Source organism: Scomber japonicus, chromosome 8, assembly GCF_027409825.1.
Source record: "Scomber japonicus isolate fScoJap1 chromosome 8, fScoJap1.pri, whole genome shotgun sequence".
NCBI lineage: Eukaryota > Metazoa > Chordata > Actinopteri > Scombriformes > Scombridae > Scomber > Scomber japonicus.
The window spans coordinates 18,382,800-18,410,603 of NC_070585.1; the positions used below are offsets into that span (position 1 = coordinate 18,382,800).

Here is a 27,804-nt window from a genome sequence, read left to right on the forward strand (position 1 = left end):
TCTTTTCCTTACTAGCAAACACATACACACATGCTCTCAGTGATTTGTGGCCTCAGGATCTAGATGAATCAAGTAAATAGAATATTTAGCTAGCCATTTCAACATCACAGCATTGAAACCAACTCACTTGTGCTTTCAGGGTGCTAATTGTGTGGATTTAGGTTAGTCAACCCTCTCTGATAGTTTTTAAATGAAGCTTTTTGTGCACTTCGTTTTTTGGCAGTTTGTCCTTCATTAGTGCCATGCTTTATTTCCCTCTCCCTCTCTTTACTCTATTTGCCTAGCCTTATTTAGTCTTATCAAAGAACAATAAGTGCTTTATCTATGCACCATAGTGTCTAAAGGAAAAATATGTTTGCTCAGAGACATCACCTCCCCCTGAGCTTAAAGGAGCATGTGTTAATGATGTTTTTAATTCAGGACTTGCATATTGCTTTTGTTGCTATAGTGATGAAGAAATCAAGATAGTCGTTTGCTCTCCAGTTGTATGTGTTCATGAAAAAAAAGAAATCTCTTATTAGTTTGAATAATGGGATGAATAAAATTCAACGCAATAACCAAAGCTGAGGGTGTAATTATATTTTATGTGTTTTATGCCCCTATACAGTGCAATGCAGTATGATGTTAATCAGGGAATCACGTGAAAACATGAAGAATTCAGGCAGCAGTATACAGTATATCACTGTGACAGTGCTCAGTTTTACCAGTATTACATCAAAGCCATGCAAGTCTGATCTCCTCACTCCTCATTTTTATCTCTGTCAAACTCCAAGCAAAAGCTATAAAACACAGAAAGTAAAAATTAAATCAGTGGTGTCTCAGATTACATGATGTGCCTCACAATATGAACAACTGTTACAATTATTTGTTTTCTTGGAGGAACTGCTAGCATGTTTGCAGAGCACGCTTCATGCAGAATGTGTTTTCTTTTTTGGCTCAAAAGAAAGGTCGCAACATGAACTTCTGTAAACCTCCAGAGAAATCAAAGCGGCCTGCACCTTTCAGAAGAAAATGCCCACACTCCTGTGATCCCCAAGACTTTACAAATCAAAGTCTCAGCCTCCACACACATTTCCACTTCTTTTGTGTTTAAATTGGGTGAGAGGGAAAAGTAGGACATAGTTCAACCTGCTAATACACATCCCATCTATTATCAGGACGGGAGGCCTCAATTATAAATCTTATAGTCAGTTTATTATCCGAAAAGTAATTCTCTAGACTCAACAGACCAGAAATTATTTTTGGGTTATGAGGTCACTGTTTCAATTAGTCCCTCCATTGACAGGGTGCAATTTTGGTATATTTTCCAGCTAAAGGTAAAGATGATGGATGCAGTGCTGGGCATGTAACAACAACACTTGAGACAATTAGGCAAGGATTTCCCTTGTAAATGATGTCTCACAGTACTCATTCACCCAAAAACAGCATTGTTGTTACCACTTTTAATGATATTAATAATCTGTGTTTGTCAGTGGCGCAGTGCCAAGACTTTCTTGCAGCATAGAGAACACTTATAGACACTTGCATATATGAATATATAAGTGTATATATGTGTGTGTGTGTGTGCGTGTGTGTGTGTGTGTGTGTGTGTGTGTGTGTTTGTGTGTGTGTATGTATCATTTAATATTTTAAATGCATCCTTGCAATGCCAGACTTTTTTAAAAAACATGTTCTGCTGCTTTGATAAAGAAAATGACAGTGTAGCAGTATCTTAGGTCAAGGGCCAGACTTACTTAAAGATTACATGACAAATTACAAATGTGTGAGTGGCTGATGTTAAAAAGGACGAGGCATAGAGTGTATAAAAGGGAGGAGGAGGAGAAAGAAAATGAATACTTTAATGATGTCTGTGATGTGTGTTGCTCCAGAATAACGTCAAAGCATTAAATGTGACCTGACTGTTCAGATTGCGGTCTCATTCAAAAAAATCCGATATGTATCCGATTCAGTACCACATTTGAAAGTGGCCTGAATCGGATTTGGAAATGTCAGATTCAATGTGACTTGTGCTGTTCACATTGTCAGAAACAAATCAGATATTGGTCACATTTGAGCGAACAAATTGGATTCAGGTCACTTTTAACTGCGGTGTGAACACAGCCAGAGACAGTGTCAGTATTATGTGCCCAGGTTTTGAGACATCCAGATTTCCCATCAATACACTGAAGGAGATGGTGGTGGATAAAGGAATTCTGATTGTGTTGCCGAAAGCTTTGAAAAATTACATTTTAAAAAATTCATCGTGTCTCAACAGAAAGAATGTCCTTGTTACTCAAGACACTGTCTACTCACTCATACTTTCTTACTCTGAAAAATAGTCCCTATAAATCTGTGGTATGGATTATAGTAATAGAGACACAGTTTCTGTCTTTTTTTTAATGCAATTTTTCAATGATGTGAGCACCAGACATTTCTGAATTTGTGCCTTTTTAAACCTCAGGTCCAGTACATTGATCTTTATTTACTTGTCATTTGATGCATTTTTAAATAATGGCAGTGTTTCTAATTTATACATATTTGTTGATGTGTTCCAGACCCAGCGCCGTGTGACGTTCCATCTTCCAGACGGTTCCCAGGAGAGCTGCAGTGACAGCGGGCTAGGAGACCCAGAGCCTAGCAGCACTGCCAGCACCACCCAGCCTCTTCCCCTCAGCTTCCCCCAGGAGGAGTTCTATGAGCAAACATCACCTAACAGCCGCACTGAGGGAGACGGAAACTCAGACCCTGAATCCAGTGAGTACTAATTTTTTATTATTGTAAGACTTTTTGGGCTTTTTGCTGTTATTTTCATCATAGGTGGCAGAGAGGCTGACAGGAAACATGGAGGGGGGGAGGCCTGCAGTATAGGTCCCCTGCCGTAATCGAACCATGGACGCTGTCATTATGTGGCATGCCCGGTAACCACTCTTTTTTGTGATCTTTGAAGATGACTTAACATGATTTATAAAAATGAGCTAATTACACATACTAGCTTGTTTTATACATACTATTTTAGTGAGATCACTCTTTACCCAAGTAGCCATGAAAGAGGGTTGAGTTGCTGGCATGGAAAGTCATGGTCCTTGTGCTGTGCTGTCAGCTTTTCTGTAAATCCTGTAAAAAAACAATTTTCAGTAGTATTGGAAACTGGGTTTAAACTGAATTTTGATTAAAACAAGCAGTGAATTTGTTTTCACAGGAGTGCAATATTAGATTAAGGGTATTACTTTCAAAATTGTGCATTTATTATTGACAATTAATTCATAAGTCAGAATTTTGTAAATGTTACCCAGTGCTAAGCTGTATAATGTAAGGGGAATTATAACTCTGAAGTTGGAACTCTGTTGCTGAATTTAATCAGATGATTCATAAGACAGCTGTCACTGCATGGCTTACTGCCCACTGATGTTCTCCATAAAAAGGTCCACTGAACGCAGGGATGTGCAATTCCTTCCTCATACATATACAACAGAATTTGAAAAAAAACACTGCTCAAATAACTGGCTGAAGGGAAGAAGACTGCCCAGGACACACCACAGAGAACCCAGAGCTTTTCCACCAGTGGTAGTGTGGATCCAAAGCCTGTGCATCAGCAGCATGCCAAAGATACTGCTGAAATGATTTTGCTCCAACATGACCAAGGCTACTTTGAGTCCCTTATCAATGTGTCCTTGTTACATACATATCACACATGCACACACTTCAAACTAGATATTCTAGTCCTGGTGAATCAGATTTTATTTTCTGGAGGTAACCCTGCATTATATATTGCACACTGGATTGAGGCGGAGATCGGTGAAGACCTTCACTCTTCTTATGGCCCGAATGAATCAATGGCTGTGGTTTAACCATTGCCCAGAGTTACCTGTCAAAATACTTTTTTTTTTTTGCAGAGAAAATCTACAGGACAGGTATAAATAGATTGTTTTGCATATATCTACATGTAGCGTAGCCATTGTCTCATAGCTGTAAGTGAAACAACAGTCCTTGGTGCATCTGCCTCCCCAGCAGCTGCACTGACAGGTCCGGGGCTGGGGTGTCAGTATGAATGTGATTGTGAATATATTTGTTAGACATTAGACAAGATGGGTGACATCTTGCCAATGGTTTCCTATTCATATACATGCAAAGGTCTGTCCCATTTGGGATTTTTCTATTTTTGATAAGAAAATGTTGCAAGTTATTGCAAGAAATCATGTTGTTTTTTCTCATATTCCCTCATACACGCACATCTGTAAACTAGGCATGTTCATAATCGCACACATAAACGCATAGATCTAATGATCAAATTTCTCCTTCCCAGCTGTTCTCTTTAATATATTCACTATGGTGGCAGCAGGGATTCATGTATGTGATTTATTTATACATAGAGGCAATTACTCATTATCTCATTAATATTCAGTGACATAAACATCTCACACTTTATAAACTTACTCAAATACTGCACTTATTACCCACTGTGGAGTAATATTTGTTGAAGTGAATTAGTTTTAGATAGAAGACCGGGCTGATGTTGTAAATGCATGTGTACTTTTATAAATTGCTGCATTAAAAATCACAGCAGAGGGAGTGTGTTAACAGAATAACTGAAAGTGTAATAGCAGAGTCTAATATTAGTAGGTGCATATTAGAAACGTAATTTTAGTTATTTGACCAAAAAGCCCCTTTTTAATGCTACTGTAACCTTATCACACCAAATGTTATTAAAGTCAGTCTAATTCAAACTGATTTTACTGTTTAAAAAGGTTAAAGCAGACAGAACAGGATTATATTTGGGTTGTGCAAATATCATACAATATAAGAAGTTATTTGATTAATTGTATGTAGATATATATATAATTCATTGTGAAATGTATGTAGAACTTGCAGCTTGATATATGCCCTCCAAGAACCCAATATGTTATATTTATATAATTTTGATAAATATGTCTTTGAAAAGCCACATCTTCTCACCTAAAATCAAGGAACTTATTTCATTTGCTGCTGATTTAATACACACTCGCACACACTCAAAGCTCATTTGAAGGCAGAGGGAAAGTCGCTTGACTCATCTGGCTCCATTTTCTCCTTCCAGAAGTTTAAAGATAAACTTTGACTCTGTACTACTCAGTTCAAAAAGAGGGATGGATCCTCTGCATGTTGACCGTCTCAGAGATGAGTGCGCTGGTGACAGAGGGGGGCCTTAGATGGATTAGATATGGTTTTATCAATGAGCACCAGACTGGCATGGCGGTGGCAATCTCTTATCATGTCGTCTCAATTTGTAAAGCAGAAAGAACAAGGAAAAGTGGAAAGAGGGAAAAGGAGATGGAATGACTCCAAGTGAAGAGGGAGAAATAGAGCTGGGAGATTGAAGACTCAAGCGACAGTAAAGCCAGAGACTTTCGGGAGTCAAAAACGGTATTGTTTCGTGGAATGGTGCTTCAGCTCGAACCTGAATGTCAACTTGCACTGAGTAATTGTCTGTGCCAAAGGCAAGCCATGCGGCCTTCTTATGACAATGAATTTCTCAACTCTTTAAACCTGCATCTTTATTAGACCACCCACTCTTGAAATAAAGTTCATATGACATTTTATGTTTTTTATTATTTATGAGTTAGGCGGCTGTTCATTTTATGGGCTCTTGCTTCCCCCTCCAGGCTTACTTCACCACTCTGCTATCATTCTTGTGCTGTCGCCTCTTTTGTCACACATTGTTCCAAAGGTTTTGATATTTCCGCCTCTGTTTCAACAAATAGATAAAAGCTGAAAATTAACATCATTAGCATGTGTGCTTTTAGGTCCAACCCCCATACATCTGACAGCTGGCTTTTACAGAACTACACATCCAGAACAATTAGGGGTGATGAATCGTACCTGTCCCTTTTGGCCAAATTGTATCACTTCATCAAAACATCAAAAACAAGAATATGTAATGATATGCAATGCATCTCGAATAAGAAGGATGCACACTGTTGTTTCAGCTCAAATTCTTTCATGTACTGACTGGCATCCTCTGTTTTCTGCAAATCATTTTAAGGAGGCTCAAGTTGTAGACATAAAAAGTGACTGACTTTTCCTGGAATCACTAAAAGTACTGTTGTTTTTCACTGGAATACTAAAAGCGTCCAGTTGATTAAAATATTATTCTTGATCAGAAAACATTATTCTTGTCTTTCAGGAGTGGAGTATTTTGCCTCTATAGTTTGCGAGGCAGCTGGAGTGATCATGTGAAAATCTTTGTAAAACTTTTTTTGACTTTGCCTTATTGATGTTTACTTGCTATTTTTATGCTTGTACCATGTCTAAGAAGCTATGTAGTTAAATGCTTCCTTTACTTGTCTATTTTAATTGTGTTTATTATGTATTATGTTGTGTATTATATGTATTATAATATATAGTATTATAATATATTTTCTTTATTACGATATATTATTGACACAGTTTGTTGTATTTTGAAAACTGACCGGGTGCCCAATGCTTTTTCTGTGTAATTTCCTGCTCAGCTGGATCTGTTGTGTGCTGCTTGACGTCAGGTGGATTCAAGTCGTAAGCCCTGAGACAAAGTGCAGCAAAGTGGGAGCAAATCTCTGAATCTAAATCCTTCACATTTGTCAAACAAAACATAATTTTGCTCTTTGGACAATTTGTAATATACTTATTTCTTTCTCCTGTTGTCGAGGGTTTAAAGGGCTTTTGCCCACTCACAAGCAGCACACTAAAGGCAGTTTTGAAGTAGTGCATTAGTCAGTGGCAGAAACATAAGAAAGCTGCACAGTATAGTGCCGTATCTTAATCTGTGGCATATGGCTTTCAAATGACCAGCTTACACCTTGTCTGTCTAAGATCTAAATCTGCTATTAAAATAAGCCAATCCTTTTTAAACACTGCAGCTATAATAAGATTATAGTTTTAAACATGCTGCACAGTGTATTATAAAATCTACACTTTTTAGCAAAGGGATTTACTTCATCAAATAACAGATTTCAATCAATGTATTTTGTTTCATATTTAAATTATTTTTCACTTTGTGCAGTTTTGTGTTTAAGGCTTTTATAAAGCACAATATAAAATTCCTAATGCCAGCAGACAAATAATCTGATTAAAGGCTTGCCGAGTTCATACTTTGTCAGGGTACCATTCTCAACTCTTTGATTTCTGCAGGTCTGAAATTTTCATAATAGCTCTCAGAGTTTCCAGTTGACTGATTTACAGTTACCCTTTTTCTTTTCTGTGGTAAAGGCCACTTGACTTGATCGAGTGTGCCAAACACATTGGTACCACTGGCTTTTGTAATACTTTTCAAACCTCCAACTACCCTGTAAGTCGAGCCGACAATGCCAAGCATGCCCTAAGATTGGAATTCAACTGTCTAGACACAATCTGCCCATGAATAAAGGGATTTCATGAAGTAACACGCAAAAAAAGAAGTTGAAACACCAGAATTGTAGCGCCACATTTTGTCATTTATACAAATGCTTTAGCCCATCATTATGACGGCAACAACGCCATAGTGTTCAGTACAGTTACAGTAGCTGCATTAATTATTCATATGAGTCCAATCTCAGTTTCACTTTGAGGGTTCTCATATGCAATTAGAAGTAATGAATGTGCTTCTTAATTACATTCATTTGTGCAAATTTCCGTTCCCCATTGAATTTTTCTGTGGAAACATTGTGACACTGACCAATGGCATATCATTTGCTATGTGACTAAATCCATTCAGCATAGAACAATTAGCTGTAATTAGTGTTACAATGTCATCAGCGACCAGGGGGAAAGACTAAGCTGACATGCAAGGGAGAAGAGGACCCTTGTTCAGAGAGTTAAAAGTGCAACAAGATCGAGTAGCAAGATCCAGATAATTGGCTGACCACAGGTTAGAAAAATGATGAACTGCTGTAAGACTGTTGGGCTTTATTTTTTTTTTCAACTTTTATTCGTGTAAAGTTGGCTGATCAGGCATTCTCTTTGATAGTGATGCCCTTCTCCACGTTTACACACTTAGGAGCCGCCAGTGCAACCTTTTACTTCTACCAACGCTCCTCGTCATCTACTCCTGACAAATGAGCAGCTTCACTGATGTAATTAAGAATGAGGTCCCCTGCTTAAGGGTATATTGCTGGTGTGATTGTTGAAAGATCGGAGGAAGCATTTCTCATTCATTTCACGTCATGACCTTACATATTGTCATGTTATCAGAGATATTCTGGCTGTGGTGTGTATATTTAATTCATGCTGCACATAAAATGGTAATGCAGCAGATTCCTTTTCTTGCAGTCGTTCCACAATCTACAAGATAACGTCTTTCTTTTTCACATCATTTGCACCAGTTTGCTTCCCGCTATATATTCTCTCGCATATAAATAAATAAAAGCCTTTGTGCCTTCTGGCTCCCAGAACTTTTTACAGCTGCCCCAGTGGGCCTGCAACAGAGCTAAATGAAGCAACAGTGAGTATTAACCTACATAGATTGGACCATTCCTTTTAAGATGATTTTAGATTTTTTTTTTCTCCTCTCTCCTTTTTTTGACCGCCGGGGGTCTAGAGCTGAGTCAGAAGGAGATTTAGATGGACTCATCTGTATCCTTCTCAACCGATTGGGATTTGGTGGAAGTGCTCAGTTCTCAGAGGTGAGGTGGAGGGGAACCCTTGTTTTATCTGGTTCAAATGCCACACCAGTTGTCTCGGAAAGAGAGACGAGCTATTGATTCGGAGGAGTCAACTCAGCTCGCAGAAATCTCTCTCCACCCTCCTTCAAACGACTGAAAAGTGTCATGTTAGAAACCTCCTTTTCCAGAGTATTAAGCCCCTTCTTTGTTGTTCTGCCAAAGTCTTCTGTGAAGTTGAGTAGGGGGATTTTTGGTGCAATCATCCAGATCTCAACAGGACAAGGTGGAAAAGATATTTAAAGATTTTTGATAATCAGTCTGTTGCATGTACAGTTTTAATACCACTAGAAGTGCTTCATAACAGAAATACTGGCAAGCTGAATACACCATCACAGCGCTGAAGCTGAATTATAAGCTAATTGAAATAATTGACAAGTAGTGTTTAAAATGAAACCATTTAATATTTTGCATGTATATATATGAAGTCTGTTTTTCTGTATATACCGTACCATACTGTCTTCTTCCGCTTATCCGGGGTCGGGTCGCGTTTTTTCTGTATGTTTGCAGTTAAATTACTTCTTAAATGACATATTTCTGTCATTAATATATCCTCTTAGTACTTTAAAGCCTTCTTTAGCCTCTAGTGTGCCCTATAAGATGTGAATACTCAGAGAGTTAAGGATAATTTTTCAGGGAAAAACAAGAAAGTTGGCTAGAAACATCATGTTTGACTGTCCAAAAGTTACTACTTCAAATCCACTCAGCAGCCCTGTGACTTGAGTTGGCTTTTCAAAGACCTGTACAATTAAAATACCCATTTCAAAGTTGTTAACATGTTCAGTAAGTCTTGTGTCTGGTTTGGGAAGGAATCAATAGCTGCCAAGTTTGATCATGTCTCTGGACAATGTATTCTGAACTCGGCAGGGATAGAGGGAGACTTCAAACACGGATAGAGGCTCAAAGGCCCCAGCCAGCAATTCACTTTGTTCCATTTCACTGACTCTGTGATTTCTAAACTGGAATATGGGTCTGACTGCATATTAAAACTGTGAAATGTCAGATTCAAGAGAGGTGAGCAGTTTTGGTCCTTGATCCCATCTAGCTGATATGATCTCCATAACACCAAACACCAATCATTAAAAACAACAACACATTTGAAATAAAAAAATGGGCAACCTATTTGTTGGATTGGAATGGTGTCTTTGGCGTGGTGCAAAAGGCAATGTAGGAATTTAAAAAAAGAATCATCCTCATTTAATTTGATCCCGTTGAAATCATGCTGCTAGTAAACACTGTCTTACATCTCAAAGTTGGAGCTCTTCAAATGATAACTGATTTAAACTTTTAGACTTTAAAGAAATCTCACCGCAGATCTGGACATCACAAACCTCCAAATATTTCTCAGCAATCATACTGTCCTTCCAGTGTGGTGAGCTGAGGTTATACCTGCCTGAAAGAGCCGAAACTTTCACTCCTTTCAGATGCAGGAGGAAAACATGGGAACATATAAAATATGCATGTGCTCATGTTTTATTGAAGGCCATTTGTTATAGATAGCTTTTTACAAAATCCCACTCTTTTTCTTTTTTAGTTTGCATTAACATTTTTCTTTCCATTTAGCAACTCCTGCCCCTCCCATAGTACACACAATGTGTACACAGTATACATGAAATCATGTCACTATCGATATGCTTTATTTAATTTTCAATATCTTAAAAACAGTAAAAGTATATCTTTGAAATGGGACCTTTCAAATAGGCAGACATGGTAACCATCCGCACATATGAAAATGTATGAATGCAAAATCTGATCATTAGAGATTTTATGTTTGCCTATAAATTCTGTCAAGGTCAGAGGTCAGCTTGCTTCATCTTTCAATAAAGCCATTATGCTTGGGCCTGGACGTGTTGTATTTCACTGTAAGCAATGGTATGGTTTATTGTTAACAACTGCATTAGTGAGGCTGAGACGGGGGTTAGAGGAAGTGCATCTTTCTCTTTCTATCTCTCTGTCACTCCCTCTCTCTCTCTCTCTCTCTCTCTCTCTCTCTCTCTATCCCTCTCCCTTCTTCTCCCCTTTAAGATATAGCACCATAGACAGATTAAAATGCATGGTCTCATCCCTTTCTCATTTTTCACATGCGGTCGGTCTCAAGGATAAGGATGGCCTCTGCTCAGAAGGACTTATTGACCAAAATAACTGTGCATCAATATGTCTCCTGAAGGCTGAGCAGACCACAGCATCACAGGGGTTGTATTTTCACCAACTCTCTCAGCCTTTAATGTTATTGACCTGAGTTGTCCTGATATGCAGCAGAACAGCATGATAGTATAGAAACACACACCAAAGCTTTCCTAAAGCTTCATTGCCCTAAAAAGACCACATTTATTGATGTATCAGGGAAAAATGAAAATAGCAAGTGTGATGACGGACGAGTAAGCAGTGCAAAAAATTTGCTTTGAGAATGGCATGCTGTGACGAATGTAAAATTATATTGCTGCTTTTCTCCGTCTTATTTTTGAATAAGAAATCACAATGAGATAAAATAGTTTTGATGAGATTCAGTAGCTGCAGTATTGCTGCAATGACATCAGTGATATGATGACAGACGGCTACAACCATGATGCCATCTGTCTATATTTCACGTATTAGCATATTTCATCTAAAATGTGTCATTCACAAGAAATGCAATATTTTACTGTGAAATCATTAATTTCACAAGCATGGGCATAAAATTGCAATAAATCCTATGCATAACAGTTCACACACACCCACATACACACATTCTGAAATTCTGATTAAGTTACTAGCAGTTAATTCAATTGGTTGGAATATAATAAAGCATGCAGGTTACAGTATGTTTTTAATCTGCATCCTGAGTTGCCGCTGTGATTTAATCTAGGTGTTGAATGCACACGCATGAACGGAATTACTCCCTACCGTACTGTATAGGACCTTATCCCCAACCGATCAATGTATGCACTGACTAGTTGATAAATTGGTATTCGCACACAAATGGATCACTTCAGAAACCACTCACGGGTTGGTAACACTGACAAATGAACTTAGAGTGTGGCAAGAACGGAAGGAAGTGAATGAGCGTAGGAAGAAAGAAAGAAGGAAGAGATAAGACATGCTGAGGGAGTAGATTTTGAGGTAGGCCCTGCAGAACATGTTTGGCCTAACAAAAAATGACAGGGGGCTTTTCAGGGGTTTGACACTGAACACATAAACCTGGTTGTTGTGTATCCTCCTCAGCAACCAAGCTGAGGCATTCATCACATTTACCGTGGTCAAGTTCATGAGGTACTCCTGCCTGGGCTCTTTGTGAGGCATCTGTGGGGACCTCAAGGCAATGTAGCACTCGTGAGGTCAGTCAGCTGTGTGCCATTCCATGCATGCAGAAGCAGAACTGGTGCTCAAGCCTTGCCAGAAGCTCTGGCGACTAGGCAGACAGACTGTGTCCCTTTGTCCCCATTTCCCCCAGACACCTGCTTGATTGCAATGATTGTCCTGATTCCTTTCAGGCAGGGGTCCCACAGGATTTCAAATGTCAAATATCTGTCATACAGAGGCCTCCTCTTACTGACTAATGCACCACACTCATGAGATATAAATCCTCCCAGATCTGATTATTGTGAAAATGCAATATGGATTGGAAGTACCGATAAAAGATGCCAATAAAAAGGCATATTTCTATTTTTGTTTGTGGGGAAATTATTTTTTTTATAACATAACAGTGTGATAAAAACTAAAATAAACTTGCACTTGTTTCTATCTTTATCACTTAGTCACTTAAAATATCTACTCAAACTCCACTCAAATAGTCTGAATTATGATTTTTGTTTTTTTGTTTTTTCGATAATAGTGGATGACATCTTCACAAACATCTGGATTCTTTGGATGTATCCTTTGATGTTCATTTTAGATAGAGTGGCAAGAGAGAGAAAGAAGAATAAAGACTGAAAAAAGACAGAGTGTTAGACAGAATGAACTCACAGTGTTAGCAGAAAATAGACTGGAATGTCTCCTGAAGCCAGTTACAGGCAGGAGAGGTCTTTGTTATGATAAAATCAGGGACTTCTGCGAGCATGCCCTTGATTCTGCAGTTGGCTTAACTCGGCAGGTCACCAAAGAGAGGCAGATGTTGTCTCGAGGCATGTCCCACTGCCTCTGCAAGGGCTCCGGCTGGTGTCGCTGAGCTTACAGGTGCAGAGGGGACGGGGGACGGGGGGGAGGGTTAGCGAAGTTAGTTGGAGGTTTGCTAAGCCGCTGCTCAGCTGCCACAGGCCAACACTGGAGATGCTGGATGCTGGAATGAGCAGATATGCTCATTTTGATCCACTGAGGTATAATAATTGATGATCAGCCCTGCTGTCACATCTGCGAATTACTGGTCCATGTCATAATACACCCTTAATGCAACACATGGTAGTGTGGACAGAGGTGCCATGGGGTGCCATGCTGGCTTCTATTTCATGTTATATGAAGGATGATTGAGGAAGTACAGTTCTATATAACACACCGTAGAAATCCTTCTCTCGCAGCTCAATGTTTTATACTTGCTCAATGTATGGCTGAAATCATCCCTTTGTTTCACCTTATTTTGTTACTATACCTAAACAGGCATGAATGTTGCTTGCTGGTGGAAAATGGAGTTAAAGAGCAAAAAGAAGGGACAGCAAATGTAAATTTGGAGCTATTTTAGTTTGTTAAAAGAAAAGAAAATGTGGTTCAGTGTAGACAGTAATTTGTAGATCAGAAGTTAGGGATGCAAACATGTACAGTATTTGTGTTCTGTAAATAGAGACACTAATTACCTCTTAATTGTTCATTTTAATGAATCAATAGAGATAAAGGAAAAGAGGTTGCAAGGAATCAACAACACAGTTCTTTAAGCTTAAAACCTGACCTACTTTTCTTCCTCTTCTGTATATTTTCTCTTTTTCTATATACAAAAATTGTAAAAAAAAAAAAAAAAAAAAAAAGGTTACTTGATTAATCACCATTACTCTTGATGCACAATGTGTGCAGGAACATCACACTGTGCCAATAACTGTACACACATACAGGTACTCCTTGATCTGCATCTAGCTGAGCAAACCTCCCACGTTGTACATCTACAGTTAAGAACAACAATCTCGAGCACAAAACACTACCATTGACAACCTAAGGGTCTTTGAAAGGCTCCACTCACTGATCCTTCTCCAGCATGGTTCTTCTGCTGCAAAAAGATCAAACATAAATGCAGCAGCCCAACACGAGAACATTCCAAAACTCAAAAAGAAAAGTCTCCTGGTGTTTCTCAATAACCAGGTCTTGCATAGTGTCACAGCTTCTTCTCAAAAGTAATGTGAAGCACTGAAAAAAGTTAAGGTTTCAGAATAAATTCTAACAGGATCAATAGGCTGCCATTATCCTGGCCACACTGAACAACATTTAAACCACTGAGCGGCTTTGTCTGTTCAAAAAAGGAGCTCTGTTCCATGTTTGTTGTCATTGTTGGCCGTCAGTGATCCGATCAAATTTTAATCACACTATTCAGCCTCATTGATTTCAGTTTACCACAGATTGTGTTGAATGAAATATTGTTTTTTCTCCATCAGTGGCAATTACCCAACAATGAGAGCTCGATATCACATATTACGTGGCACAGTGTTTATGAAATGCAGGATTTGGGCTACCTGTCTGCAGCTGCCAGGATTAAAATACAACAGGCACAAATGCATACTGTACAAATGTACATGTGCAAGGAGACACATGCCTGCTTGCTTGTGAAGCAAAACCTCATTTAGTTGAATATACTTGTACTATACACACACCCACACATCCAGTCCTTGCTCTGCAGACAAATACAGACATCAAGAAAATCACACACATCAATAAACTATGAATGGATGTTGTTATATAGTTTGATTAATTGCACAGACTGTTACTTTTAATATTGCCTCTACATGGTTGATGACAAAAGAAGCCATACATTACAAACTTGAGTCGTTCTATCCTCCAGTTTTCTGAACAGTCTTTTGTGTTGAATAATATGTTTTTCCTTCAAGGTTGAGATGGTAAATAAGTTCTAGCCTCTCGTTATTTGAAAGATTTGTGTTTCTTTGAAACGGCTTAGAAATGTACTGTATATCTTCGACCTGTAATATTATCTTCTGTAGAGGTATGCTGCTTATCGACACAGAACATCTCACAAGTACGACCTTACATTTTTGTTCTGTTTTTATCATTTACAGCTAGGCATTGCAGTTACCATTTGTGTGTTGTAAATGATTAATGTAATTTTTTCAAAATGAAAAATGCACATACTTTCACAGAACCTCGGCAAAAATCCATCTGTCTTACCTTTGGAGCATCTGCCATTGCTTACAGGGCCGTCCACCTCACGAGTCACAGGGACATAGGGACATCTGTCCCAACAGATAGAAAATCAGGATAGGGCCATCCATTCTGTTAACGCTCCACTGAACTCTGTGTTATGTTCACCATAATTTGCTTTTGGTTGCTGCAGCATCCCGGAATATTGCTTTGCAGCAGCTCAGACAAAGTCGGCTGGTTGTAATGTGTCCCTTTTCGGCCATTCTGCAAGCAGATAATTTGATAAACCCCCAGACGTAATGGCTATGCTGCATCCTGATAAATGGGGGTAATATAACAGGGGACATAGGATTTCCCTAACAATTTCTGAAGAGAAGTTTGACTATTAGGATGATTTGATATTTTCCTGAGGGAGTATATTTGATCTGAAGGGAATGTATTTTGTTGGCGTTCAGTGTAACACTGAATGACGTTTTTAGTTACAGGAATTGGTGCATATACTGTATGTTTTGTTTCTAAGCTTGTTCATAAATATGAATGTAGATGTTGAATTTGGATTTGTTCAGACAATATTTCATTTCAAATGGTTCACATACAAAACCCAAATTCCCCAGGGAAAAACATAAAGTTAGGTTACAAATATAAAGTATTACACTATTTCTTGTTTTCTGTTACGACACCATATGCTCTCTCACTTCACAAGTATGAGCACACATATTATTCATAATACCCTCTTATATATTCTTGGAAACAGAAATCAGAATAAAGTTAGTGAAACTGACCATGCAGTGATTCAAAAACTCACTCAGGCATTCCTCCTCTCATCTTGCTTTCTCTCAATCTTCTGAGGGTAAACGCGTCAGCTATTCCTTATATGGTAAAATATGCAATCTGTGCCTGCCAGTCTATGAGCGAGTTTTGGGTTAATCCTCATGAATACGTGACTTTGTCTGCATGAATGAATAAAAACCTGCTCACTGGGTAATTGAGGTGCCGTACCACTAACAAACGGGGACACAATTTGTAAATGGGATTTTTTATTTTTCTCCCTGATCTAGACCCATGGCGATTTATATCACATTAAAGCGCTTACTGAAATCATATCGATACACTATATAAAGAAGGTATGACATTGAAATGTTGGATACTCCCTCAAGGACTATTGAAAAGTTCTATTATGTTTCTCTTGTTTTATCATTTACTTCAATTTTGTAGAAGCTAAAGTGTAAAAATGCCCACATTTTCTGCCTTGCGGCAGCAAATTATTTTAGTCTTCAGAGGGGTTGGCAGTAACTAAAGCTCTGTGGAGTATCACATAAACTTAGTTCACATAGATTTAAATTATAATAAAAGTTTTATGTATAATATATATTTAATATAAAATTTATATAGCAAGTCAGAAAAATTGATTGGCTTTTAGAAAACAGATAGCAGAGTGGAGTTAGAGAAGGGGAAAGGGAGAGATATAGTGGAAAAAGACGCAGTAGCAGACAGAGACAGAGTGGAGGTCACCCATGATTTCCTCATGGCTGGTTGCTCTTCAGAAAGTGTTCCATTTTGTATTTAAAGTGGTCCCAATTATGGTCAATTTTGTGTTGTGTGTGTAAGGGATTCCATATGTTGATCCCCTTAAAAGAAAAAAAAAATGTCTGTCTAAAAGAGGTCTTGTGACAGAGCACTTTGCAATTTCCCACAGCAGTGCCCCTGGTAATTGAGCCAAAAGCCCAAAAGGTTTTCAACACGTCACTTAGACTCTTTGCAGCCAGGTTATGTAAACATTTATAGATGACTGTAGTGTTGGAAAATTTAAAACAATTATCAAAACATCAAAGTACTGTAATATGGAAACTAAAGGACAATGAGATATATGCGGCATAGTTTGTAAAGAATCTAAATGTGTATTAATTTAGTTTTATTCATCTGTGCCCAATTTAAGATTACAGGTTGACCTCTGAAACCTGTATAATTTGTTCATTGAATTTTAGATTTAATTTAAATCACCTAGTCCACCTGGTGAATGCTTCCTCCTAGCTATGTATGTATATGTATATATATGTATATATGTATAGCAAGAGAGAGAGAGAGAAAGAGAGGGAGAGAGAGAGAGAGAGAGCGAGAGAGAGAGAGAGAGAGAGAGAGAGGGAGAGTTACTGGACTGTATATTCTTTTCTGCCAGTAGTGTGGAAGCTTGAGGTGATGGTCCTGCCTTACACACGTATAACAACGTCATCTGCATCTGGAGGCTTGATGTGATTCAGAGATATATTTATTTAAGAAAAACTGACATGGGACATGTTACTTAGGGCACAATTTTATCTTTATATAGCATGCACATGGTGTAACAAGTTAGGTTACTTCAGAAAAGGGGGCAGGCGTATTATTGTTCCAATCTCGAGCTTTTAGTTTTACTTCGAAAACCATCATCAGGACTAGTTTGGTGTCAGGAAACAACAGTTAATAAGTACAAGGTGTCTCATCAGATTTCTACAATTATGCCAGAGATGCCAGAGGCCTACACTGTTCTCTCCTGGCACCACCACAAAAAAGCCAGAAAATTAAAATTTTGAGAGTTAATTACATTCAACAATGTCAAAAGTCCAACAAACTGCCTCCAGCAGTACTTATAAAGCAGATACTAGAAGTAAATCACTTACCTGATCAGCTGCTCTATTAAGAAATTTCAAATCGTGTCAGTTTCCTCCTCCTAACTACTAACTACCAGGGGACTAATCAGTGGCAACATAAATTAAATTACTGAGTGAGAGGATCAACTAATATATTTAAAATATTCTCTATTGATGCCCAGGTTAAAAGAGTCATCTCAATGCCCAGTTGTTTTCGTGGTATACTTTGACTATATCCTCAGTTCTTTTCCTTTCATATAGAAAAGTGGTTTTATTTTCTAAATTGGCTTTATTTTTTACTTAGTTGTGAAAGTGATAGTGGAAATTGTTATGATTGTAACTTATATTTCTACCATGCTGCAAGTAACTTTCCTTTCCTGGTTGATTGTTAGCTATGACCAAATTACAAATAAAACACAAACATATTAACATATATAAATATATTTGCAAATTCATGAATGTGTAACCAATAAGGAAACAATAACCCCTTAAAAATATGAAAAATGTTACATTAAGGTGTAAAAATGATCATGAATCTAGGTCAGACTAAAAAACAGAAATATATATATTGGGTCTGTGGGTGTTTTTTTGTTGGCTATTATTACTAAAATCTCATTGGTAGTTGCTGTAGATACCAGCTTGCATTTGCATGATACATATCTCATAAGATCTGATGACAAACAATGCCTTGGGAATGATGATCAAACTCAGATAGGGCATCTCCAGCTTTTAGCTCGTCATTTACCACCATAGCACACTTCTCTGGTGTTCGATATTCCACCAAAGCAAGCCTCGAGAAGGGCATTGATTTCAGTGGGGTCCTCTTTGCCAGTCCTGCCCCTCACGCCTAGTGCTTGACCCACTTATTTTCTCATCTTTCCCTGTTTTCTCATGAGAGTTATGCTTGCACGCTACTTTCCCCATTACAGTGTGAGTGGATGCAGGCCAAATACGATTGTATTGCATAGTCTGTCTCTCTCACTCTGTGACTCACATGAACACATACACACACACTCTGTCTACCTGAATGAGTTAGGTGACACCAGTTCAGTTAGCCAACAAATAAATCCCCAGACAAATTGACATATATGCCACAGGAGAGGCCATCTTTAAAAGAGTTGTTGAATACTGTGTGTGCTTTAAGGATTTCAGCCATGGTGGATATTGACAGCACTGAGTTTAAACTAAACCAGCGGCCTATAATGATGCAGTAATCACAAAATATCACTGACCATAATGAGCTCTGTTTGCAGAAGAGTCATTGTCCATGCCTATGAAGTGGAATTTTAAATAAATCATAATATAGAGCTGTTTTAATTAATGTATCCATGTTTTAGAATCTACATAATGAGCCCTCTGGTTGCAGACAAGAATGTATATCTGAGGGTTAAGCCCTTCCTGACTGCCTTCACCCTGTCAGAGAGATGCATGCTGGGTAAACAAGGTCCCCTGATGGGTGAGGATATTATATTGTAACACCCATTCATACTTGATTGAATGCCTACATAATTTCTCTTTGATATCACTGACAGCTGTTATGAGATACTGTAGCTAAACAGAGAAGGTAGCGAACAACAGCAGTAGCTACAGTTAAGTGTTTATACATCAGCTGTAATTTCCAAACACTAGCTTAGCCAATGTACTTTCATCCTTCATGTTAAGATGACCTTAGAGGAAGGTTAACTTCTTAATTAAGCTTACTGATACAATTAAAGAAGAAATGCATAGCTTTGCTTTTTAAACACAAAACACCAAACAGTAAAGCACACATCTGCAATGCATTGTGACCGGGTGGGAAGTATTTGCTACATGTAATGAATCCGAGTCCCACAGTTTGCCTGAGGCAGTCTCACGTATATAGCCGGAAGCCAGCCAGAGCACTCCTCTATGCAGCACTGTTTTGGGATTTGGTTTGGTAATGTGAGAAACCTAAGATCTGTATTTTTCAACATATTGGAGGTGTAACCAAGACCAGAACAACTTTTAGACAATTTGATGTTCTGGTATTTCTGTATCATTGTAAAAACTCTCAAAAAGAAGCTAATGTTACCTGGTGGGCTTTAGCTGCCTGACTATTGCATTGCTTTACAATCTGTGTTTTTTTGCTAGGATTGTAGGGAAAATAATATAAAATTACAATAAATTGGATATAGAAAAAAAAAAGAAACTGTAACATATGATTTGTGCATGTAAAACTGTCAGACACCTATCTTTTGTTATCAATTGGTTAATTTGAGACATTCACAGAGATTTTCTTTTTTATGGTTCCTCAGACAGAGATGATAAGGCCAAGGGAAGGCATGCAGGAAGCAGAGTTTATGGCTGGAGTTTAGGTTTCTTTGGAAGGCTGCATAATATTTCTTAATAGGGTTGAAAGCAAGCTTGAGGCAGGTCTGTGGAGATTCTCCCTTCCTCTCCCGGATTATCATTTTTAAGCAGCTTCCTTGGGAGGATCCAGAATGAGCATTATAAAAGCTGCTGTTGAAAATAAAATAGACCTTAGTTATTTCACCAATTTACTTTCTTTTTTATGAATTGCAAAATTTAGTGCTCACCCTCATTTAAGCAAGTTCTGCCTCATTTGACCCAAAAAGTATGAAACAATGTAAGCTTCACTGTTTTGTGCCAACTACTGTAGCTTGGACATATTCTGTTTTCCCCTGTCTGACACATTCTGCTTTGACATATATTTGTTGTATCTATGTATTTCATAAGGACCACAAGAGCTGCCATCAGAATAATGCATAGGGCATCCTTGGTTCTTGATTTATTTTTATTAATGATCAGGGAATAACATAGCAATATCACACGCATTGTTGTAAAAAGAAGTATGTTTTCATTTTCTTAAAGAATTCATATGAACCCGAACCCAGAACTAAATTCACCAGGGGTTTGGGGGAAGTCTTTTTTTTTTTTTTTTGGAAATGAGTGCCGATGATCTCTCCATAGACTTCATAGCAAATATCAGAGAGGCACTCCACTTTATTGTTTTATGCAGCTGACATCCATTGACTGATACACATATGCAGCATGGTGAAGCCTTGAGAACAAGCTCCAATTTTATATTGAAACTAATGGTGAAATTACAATGTAGTATTACTATTGATCCTCAATGGAAGCTAAACTACAAAGGATCAATCATGTGGAGTGGTTGCATTTTCATCCTGCTGTGGTTCAGGTCATACATGTAAGACAAAGTCTGTTCTTATTAACTTGGAAATCTGAACTTTATTTCAGGTACCACTTTCTGATTTTCCCTTTCACAGCAATAGCATTTGCATTTTTCAACAGAGACAGGATTTGAGTAAAGAGTGTGACTGCTCTCTTTGCTAGTTAAATGTTTAAAGAAGACATGCAATTTGAATTGCTGCAGAGCTCATCAATATGAAATTGGTCTAGTGGAGAGAAACAAAATGTAAGGAGGCATCTTAGCACTCAGTACACCCAAATCCAACACTCCATTTTCCACCACATCGACACATGCATAGATTTTCAGAAAAAAAGAAAACCTTAGGCTACTCTACCTTCTGAGGGTTTCCCTTGATATCTGCAGCATAAATACTTGCAATACATATCAGAGCATTGGCAGGATAAATCTGGGACAAACGCACAATGGTTTTTAAGAATTAAAATGAATGATTCATATTTCATTCATATTTAAAAATGTATGTGAAGTTTAGCTATCGATTAACCAAAACCATTGAATATAATAATATAATCTCACTGTTAATCAATCATATATCTGCATTTACAGTGAGGAGAAATTACAAGAATAATCAGGCCAGCTAGCATAAAGCATTCTATATTCATCTGGGGAAAACTTCATTGGGACTCTGAGCTTTTTATCTGTCACTCAAAAACTGATCCAGTAGCATTTATAATGCTGCTAAAGCCCACCCGTTGTTTTCTGCCCCCAAAGCCTGCTGTGCTTGAAGATGTCTCGGCAGCAGCAAATTATTAGATTGTGTTTTTCATTCTCAAGAGTTGTCAGCAGCATTGCAACAAATAGAATTTCCCAATATAATTATGATTACTAGAGGGAAGGTGAAAAAGCAGTGCTGATATGAGGTAAACAGGGATGCTACAGCAAACAAGGGGGCTGAGCCCTTCTAACATGTGTCACTGCCTTAGTTCTTACTCCTAATGTCAAGCCAGCCAGGTCCAAATCTGACTGATAATCAAGTTCTGTTCTAACACAAACGTTGCTCAACGGAAAGAAATAATTTGTATGGAGAAGCAGTCAGAGTTCAATAGACTATCTGTCATCGACTCCTTCAGCTGATAAAACGCACAAGGCAGCAAGGCGAAAGGGAGCCATTTGCGGAGTTGACAGATTCCATCATGGATGACTTTAGCATACCTGAGCGCTGCTCTTTCCCTGCCTTCTGCGTGCCCTCTGCGAGTGAGTGGGGTGATGAATCAGGCTTTATGGGCCTTCAGAATGCCAGAGAGGCCAATCTGTGCAAATGGCTGTTAAAATTCGACATAACTTGACCGGGCCCTTTTAACAAGTTCGAAGCAATACTACACCCACAGTCCAAGCTGCACATTTGTATCTTTCTCTAATATATTTTGCCCTGGTAAGCCACTCACTGAGTTGCTGAGTAACAAACTTGGCCGCTGCTGTAAGTTATGGTGGAAAACAAACATTTCTCTCTGCAATTGGGTTCATGATCTGTGCTGACTTCCTCCCTGACTTTTTATTGGTAGATGAGAAAACAATAGCCTCTGATCCCAGGTCCAGTTATGATGCGTTTTCTAAAACCAATGTTTAGTTTATTGGCTGTTGGCCATTATACTGTCCTTAACCTAAGTTCTTCCTTCTATTAAAAGGCAACTGAAAAAATGAATAAATAAAGAGATAGAGAGAGGCAGGCAGACATAGAGAGAAAATACAATCAAATTACTCAACATATTCTTTCCTGATTTCTAATACAGTGGCTGGAACGGGAGGAGAAAAATCATGTGCTATCTCACTGTTTCATTATTATCCGAAGCTGATGAGTTAATCTCTTTGAAGTTGTTTCCCTTTCATTACTAAAGCCCCCAAAGCACTGCAGGCAAGCAAAGTATATATACACACACACATACAAATCACAAAATTGGGAAAATTAAAATCTGAAAAATAATGGTAACTTAATAAAATGAATTAATCTGACAACCGCAACTGAGCAATATGCATGTAGTGAGTTCATAAGATAAAACAAATGAAAAATGGACTGTCATGTTTTCCAGTAGAAATTGTAAATTATTATTGAAATTTAATGTAGTGTCTTTTAGAATTAACAAAGGTACCTACATTATGTTCTGTGCTTATATATTAACAGAAAACATTACCATACACAGTACACTATAAATAATTAATTATGCTTTGGTTAACTGGTCTTTATAGGTGTGACAAATTACCGTGTCAAATATGTCCATGTTTTTTTACAATACAGACTTTGTAGGCAATAGCAAAACTCTGAATAGGCAACAAAATCTTGTGTGTCTCAATTTGCTTAATCTGACTCATTTAAAATTATACGATTTGTCAGCTCCTAATCAACATTGTGTTTGTTTATGTTTGTTTGTTTATTTATGGCTAGGGTCATCATCATTCTTTTATGTCATCATTATTATTAAGCATGAGCAGCTGTGGTCCATGTAGTTCATTTTGTAATGGCACACGTATTTTTTCTCCTCTTCCCGGTTGCTCTTTGTTTGCTTTTACATTGGCGTGTTGGCGAGATCTTATAACTGTAAAAGCCTCCTAATTTTTATTTTTATACATCTTGTCATGTTGCCCTGACAACAGACTTGGCAAATCCATAGAGCAAGGGGCACAACTGCTGGGCCATAGAAAAAGGGCAGATTGATGCACAAAAATCGTAATATCACCTGGACTAGGGTGTCTGATGTCTCTTCACTCTGATCTTCACTCTGAATATTTTGTTGATGTTGTGAAGTCACATTTTCACACAGCCACACCATGTGTGCGTGTGAGGTTTGTGTGCATGTGTGTGTATTTTGCCAGTGGTCTGGCAATCATAGGGAATAACACAGCTCCATGATTGCACACTGCCCTTGAAAAAAAAATGTATTCCCAGTTGAACTCAAAACAGCCCGAAGCCTTTCTCGCCAAACTTGATATTTTCTCCTGTATACATTCTCCTATAGGTGTAGAAAAAAATAAACGAAAAGAAAGTGTTTGTGACACTGAATTACAGTTGGACGCCTACAATATAATATGCTCAATCCTCCTACACACAAGGAAAATGTTGCTGGTTCATAAAAGAAATCAGTTGGAATGAAGTGATCTGCTTTTCCATTGAGTAATTATAAGATTACATTACCACATGAAAGTATACATATACTGTATATCAGATAACAACATATTGTATACAATTAACCACTGTGTATTGTGAACAAATGTGATTTAGTGCATCCCAGGTTAAGTGCTATTTTCATCCACATGTCAGCTGGTTGGAGCTTTTTTTTTCTGGAAGCATTTTAGATCTGACATGTTTTTTCTTCTTGTTAAATGTCACTGACAGGTTTTGACATGAAAACTTAAGTTAGCGGTATCCAACCTGTCATACTGTATTTGTAAACAGCTTATGTTTCCTTCTGAGTTTAGGGGAAAGGAGGTGAAGCCTGACAGCAGACAAGGGTTTTTAACAAACCTCCCCACATGCATACATAATGCCCCATTTCAAAAAAGAAAGTTTGCCGCTCCATTTAATACGTAGCATTTCTCTAAGCGCCCAGAGGATACCTTCTGTCCACAGCTTCTATCAGCTGCATGTACTATACTTAGCAACTCTGAACCTTACTGTATGGCAACACAGTTCAACACACGCCCTATCTTCGCATCAAGGGAATGAGTGATTTAGTATAATGAGAATATGCCTCCTGAGGAATCCATGTGCCCATGCAGAGTCAAGTTTCTTGGAATAATCCATCTCATGATGAATTGCATCTAGTTTTTCCAAGATGCACTTTGGTTCGCCGGACAAACTTTGGGTGTAATGCATTGGCTACATCAGCTGCTACACGCTGTGTCCATGTTGCGTGGATATTGATTGATGTAGCTGAGTGTTACGATTACTGTCCTACACAGCAACAGACAAGGCCGATAGAAATCCTGTGGATTCTATGGCTCAAGCAGGTTTAACTCATCAGCAGAATAGGAATCTCTTGAGTCCTCAGGGAGTTGTTGGGGGATACATCAAGGGCAGGTGCGAAGAGACAGGTGACCCTTGACCTTTGCCTCCCACTATCTGACCTTGGAACGAGATTTCTGTCTCCAAGCTCAGGCTTAAATCTTCTTCACTGAATCAATTTGATGATGTATAGAGGGTTCAGCAGGAAGCTTGAGATAAGAGCTCAATATCTACTGTAAGTATAAAGAGTCATATGGGACCTGGTGTATCTGTTAAGTCACCTCTTTGTTTTCTACACTTTTCCAATGTACCAAATTCAGCAAAAAGGGAGACATGGCAGTGCACTATAATATGCCTCAATTGTGTACTACACAGCTTCCTGATTAGTCCCTACCCTTTGCATTTCATGTATTTGCATAATGAGCTGTATTAGTAAATTGAATTAGCTGGTTACATTCAAAAGTGAACTCAGGATATATGAGGGGACTTGGGCTACACAGAAAGGTATTGCTTAACTTAAAACTCTTGCCAGCAAATTCAGAATGATTGAAATTGTCTTTAAGCTATGTCTGTGAGGTTGCATGAAGACTTTGTTGCATTCCAGTATTCATGCTTACTGGTGTCACTGGTGATAATTTCTTCATCAATAAATGGACTACATCCAAAGTTTGAAAAAATAATAAATAATAATTGTAACTGTTTTTCTAAGCAAATAAAAAGATCCTGCATCTTAGATCAGATTATTATATTTTGTCAAAACCTTACTTGTATATGCACAATCACATGGTGGTGGTGGGAAACACAACAAAATGGAATTTGGCCACATAGACTTGGCAACTCAATGTGACCAAGGATTAAGGATTAAGGATGGCTCGCTTGTCAAAATGCAATCTCTGAATGCAGTGATGATCCACAAGCAACAAGACATCCGTTCAAAGGCCTGAAAATGATTTCCCTCCTGCGAGCAAGGAGGAAGAGTGGAGCATGAATTACTGGACACATTATGAATGAGCAGTCATAATATGAGTGAGAACTTGCTTCCTAGCTGTGCTTTTGACATGTGACATGACTTTAGACATGACTTTTAACATATGGATAGTCGATTTGGTCTGTACCATCAAAAGTTATATATTACATCTTAAAACTGGGAAACACACTGATGAAAAGATATGAGAGGTACGTGTAACCCATACACACAGAAAAAAGTGTTGAATCTGAGGATGAAAATTATTATTATTTCAAATCATGGTCATGGTCATGGAGAGACTTTGTTCTACTGTAAAGTTATACTGTAAAGCTCCAGACAAGAGTTTATATCATGCACAAGCACTGAATTTAATTTTCAAATGTGACTGTGGACTAAAGTAACTCAACACTATTCAACTCACATCTATTTTGTGCAAAATGTCACCTCAAGTTAATACTGCAGTTTTCTGATCAAAGCCAAAATCCATAGGTGAGTTTGAGGTTTCAGTAATAACATTAAAATCGCGCAAGTTTCCCTAACCAATATTATTTCACATTTGAGTCACTGTGTGATTTTTTTTTTCTTTTTACAGAAGATCTAAAAAGTTGAAAGATCTTAATTATATGTTGTAACCATTACCATACAACATCACCCTATAACCACTCAGAATATCCAACATTTATGACTATTTAAACTGATTATATTTTAGCTGTTTATAAATCAGTGGAATTTCACGATCTAAATATTCTATTTTTATACAGTATGTACCAGGGTACTAGTGACTAGGTGGCACACATGGCTAAAACATCAACCAGGTGGTGGTTTGAAATTTCTCACCTTTGGAAGGAGCAAAAATAAGCAGATGGCAGGCCTTTAGGGTCCATAGCACATTGTCGACAACGAATTACAGTCCAGAGGGGAATGGGATGGCTGATAACCTCCATCCCATGGTTCCATCTGCTGAATCCTAAGCAAGGACAGTGCACGCAGACATGCGAACCCTTTTTCACTAGTTTGATGCAGAATTGTACAAAAGGTGAACAGGGAAGAAATAATTGTTTTCAGGGTTTGTCAGGTCGCTTTCCTGGACAAAATATAGTTTGTTTTGGTAGTACAGTACAACATGATGCACCAAGAGAACATCTAGAACAAGGCAGAAATGTAGTTATTGATTTATTGTCACATCTCATTTTGTTGCGACACTGCATAAAAATTGAAACTATTAAGCACTTAATTAGATATTTATTCACTGAAAATTTTGAATAATGGCCTTTTTTTCTGAATCACAATAATTGTACAATAACTCATAATAAATGAAGGATGATGTAACAATCTAAATTAGATGGTCAAAAGGATTCAGACTGGCATTTGTTCCTTCAACACAATACAATCTCCTGATTATTTTTCATCTATTCAAAGCCTTCCTGTATGGCTCTTGGGGTGATCCAGAAAGAAAAGACTTAGAAATAGCAAGCAAAGGCAATTGTCAGAAAACACATGCCAAGCCTGTCTTTTGTGCTGTTGAAACAAAGTGTTTTGTCATGTTCTGTACATTTACCAGGTTTCAAAATAGGCTTTCATCACAATAGGACTATCTAAATCCCATTGTGGCAGAACAAGGCAATGTTCTCAGAATCAACCAGAAAAGGAATAATGTTGTATCTAATTGCAGTTCCTTCACTATATTCTCCAACTGTGTTTAATCTAGCTCCATTCATGCCCATGCTAATCACAACATAGTCTGTGCTGGAGAATTACCGCCAAACATAATTTAGGCTGTTATAATTACACAACAGGCATTGGCAGAAGCCTCCAAAGCCATCAATATAAACTACAGAGATACAGTTAGTTGTTTTAATTGATGTCTCAATATTTGAGACCTACAAGAAAGAATGGACAATCAGAAGTTACTGTATCCAGCTCTATCGAAATTGCAATGCTGCTGCAGCCACCCTCTCATGCTCTACAAAACCTGCTGCCTCCACAATATTGCACAGCCTATTTGTATGTGACGGGAGGTCCCCTCTCCTGCCACGCTGCTATGAGGAGTGGGTACAGTAAGAAATCAAAGCCTCTACTGAAACAACAGCTGTTTCTACTTATGTAATGGCTGCAGGATGACTGTTCATATCCTGGCTCGTTGAAGCTGTCACAAATCATTAATCTCGGTCCAG

At 38.1% G+C, this 27,804-nt stretch overlaps 1 protein-coding gene across 2 annotated transcripts in view; it reads left to right on the top strand.

Annotated features, from left to right (window-relative positions):
* The window catches only part of pcdh11 (protocadherin 11), a 114,768-nt gene that overhangs the window by 69,848 nt on the left and 17,116 nt on the right, over nucleotides 1-27,804 (top strand). For both annotated transcript variants that reach the window (XM_053323751.1, XM_053323750.1), the window contains exon 5: nucleotides 2,535-2,733. In XM_053323751.1, coding sequence (XP_053179726.1) covers nucleotides 2,535-2,733 — 199 coding nt within the window. The remainder of the gene's footprint in view (nucleotides 1-2,534; nucleotides 2,734-27,804) is intronic.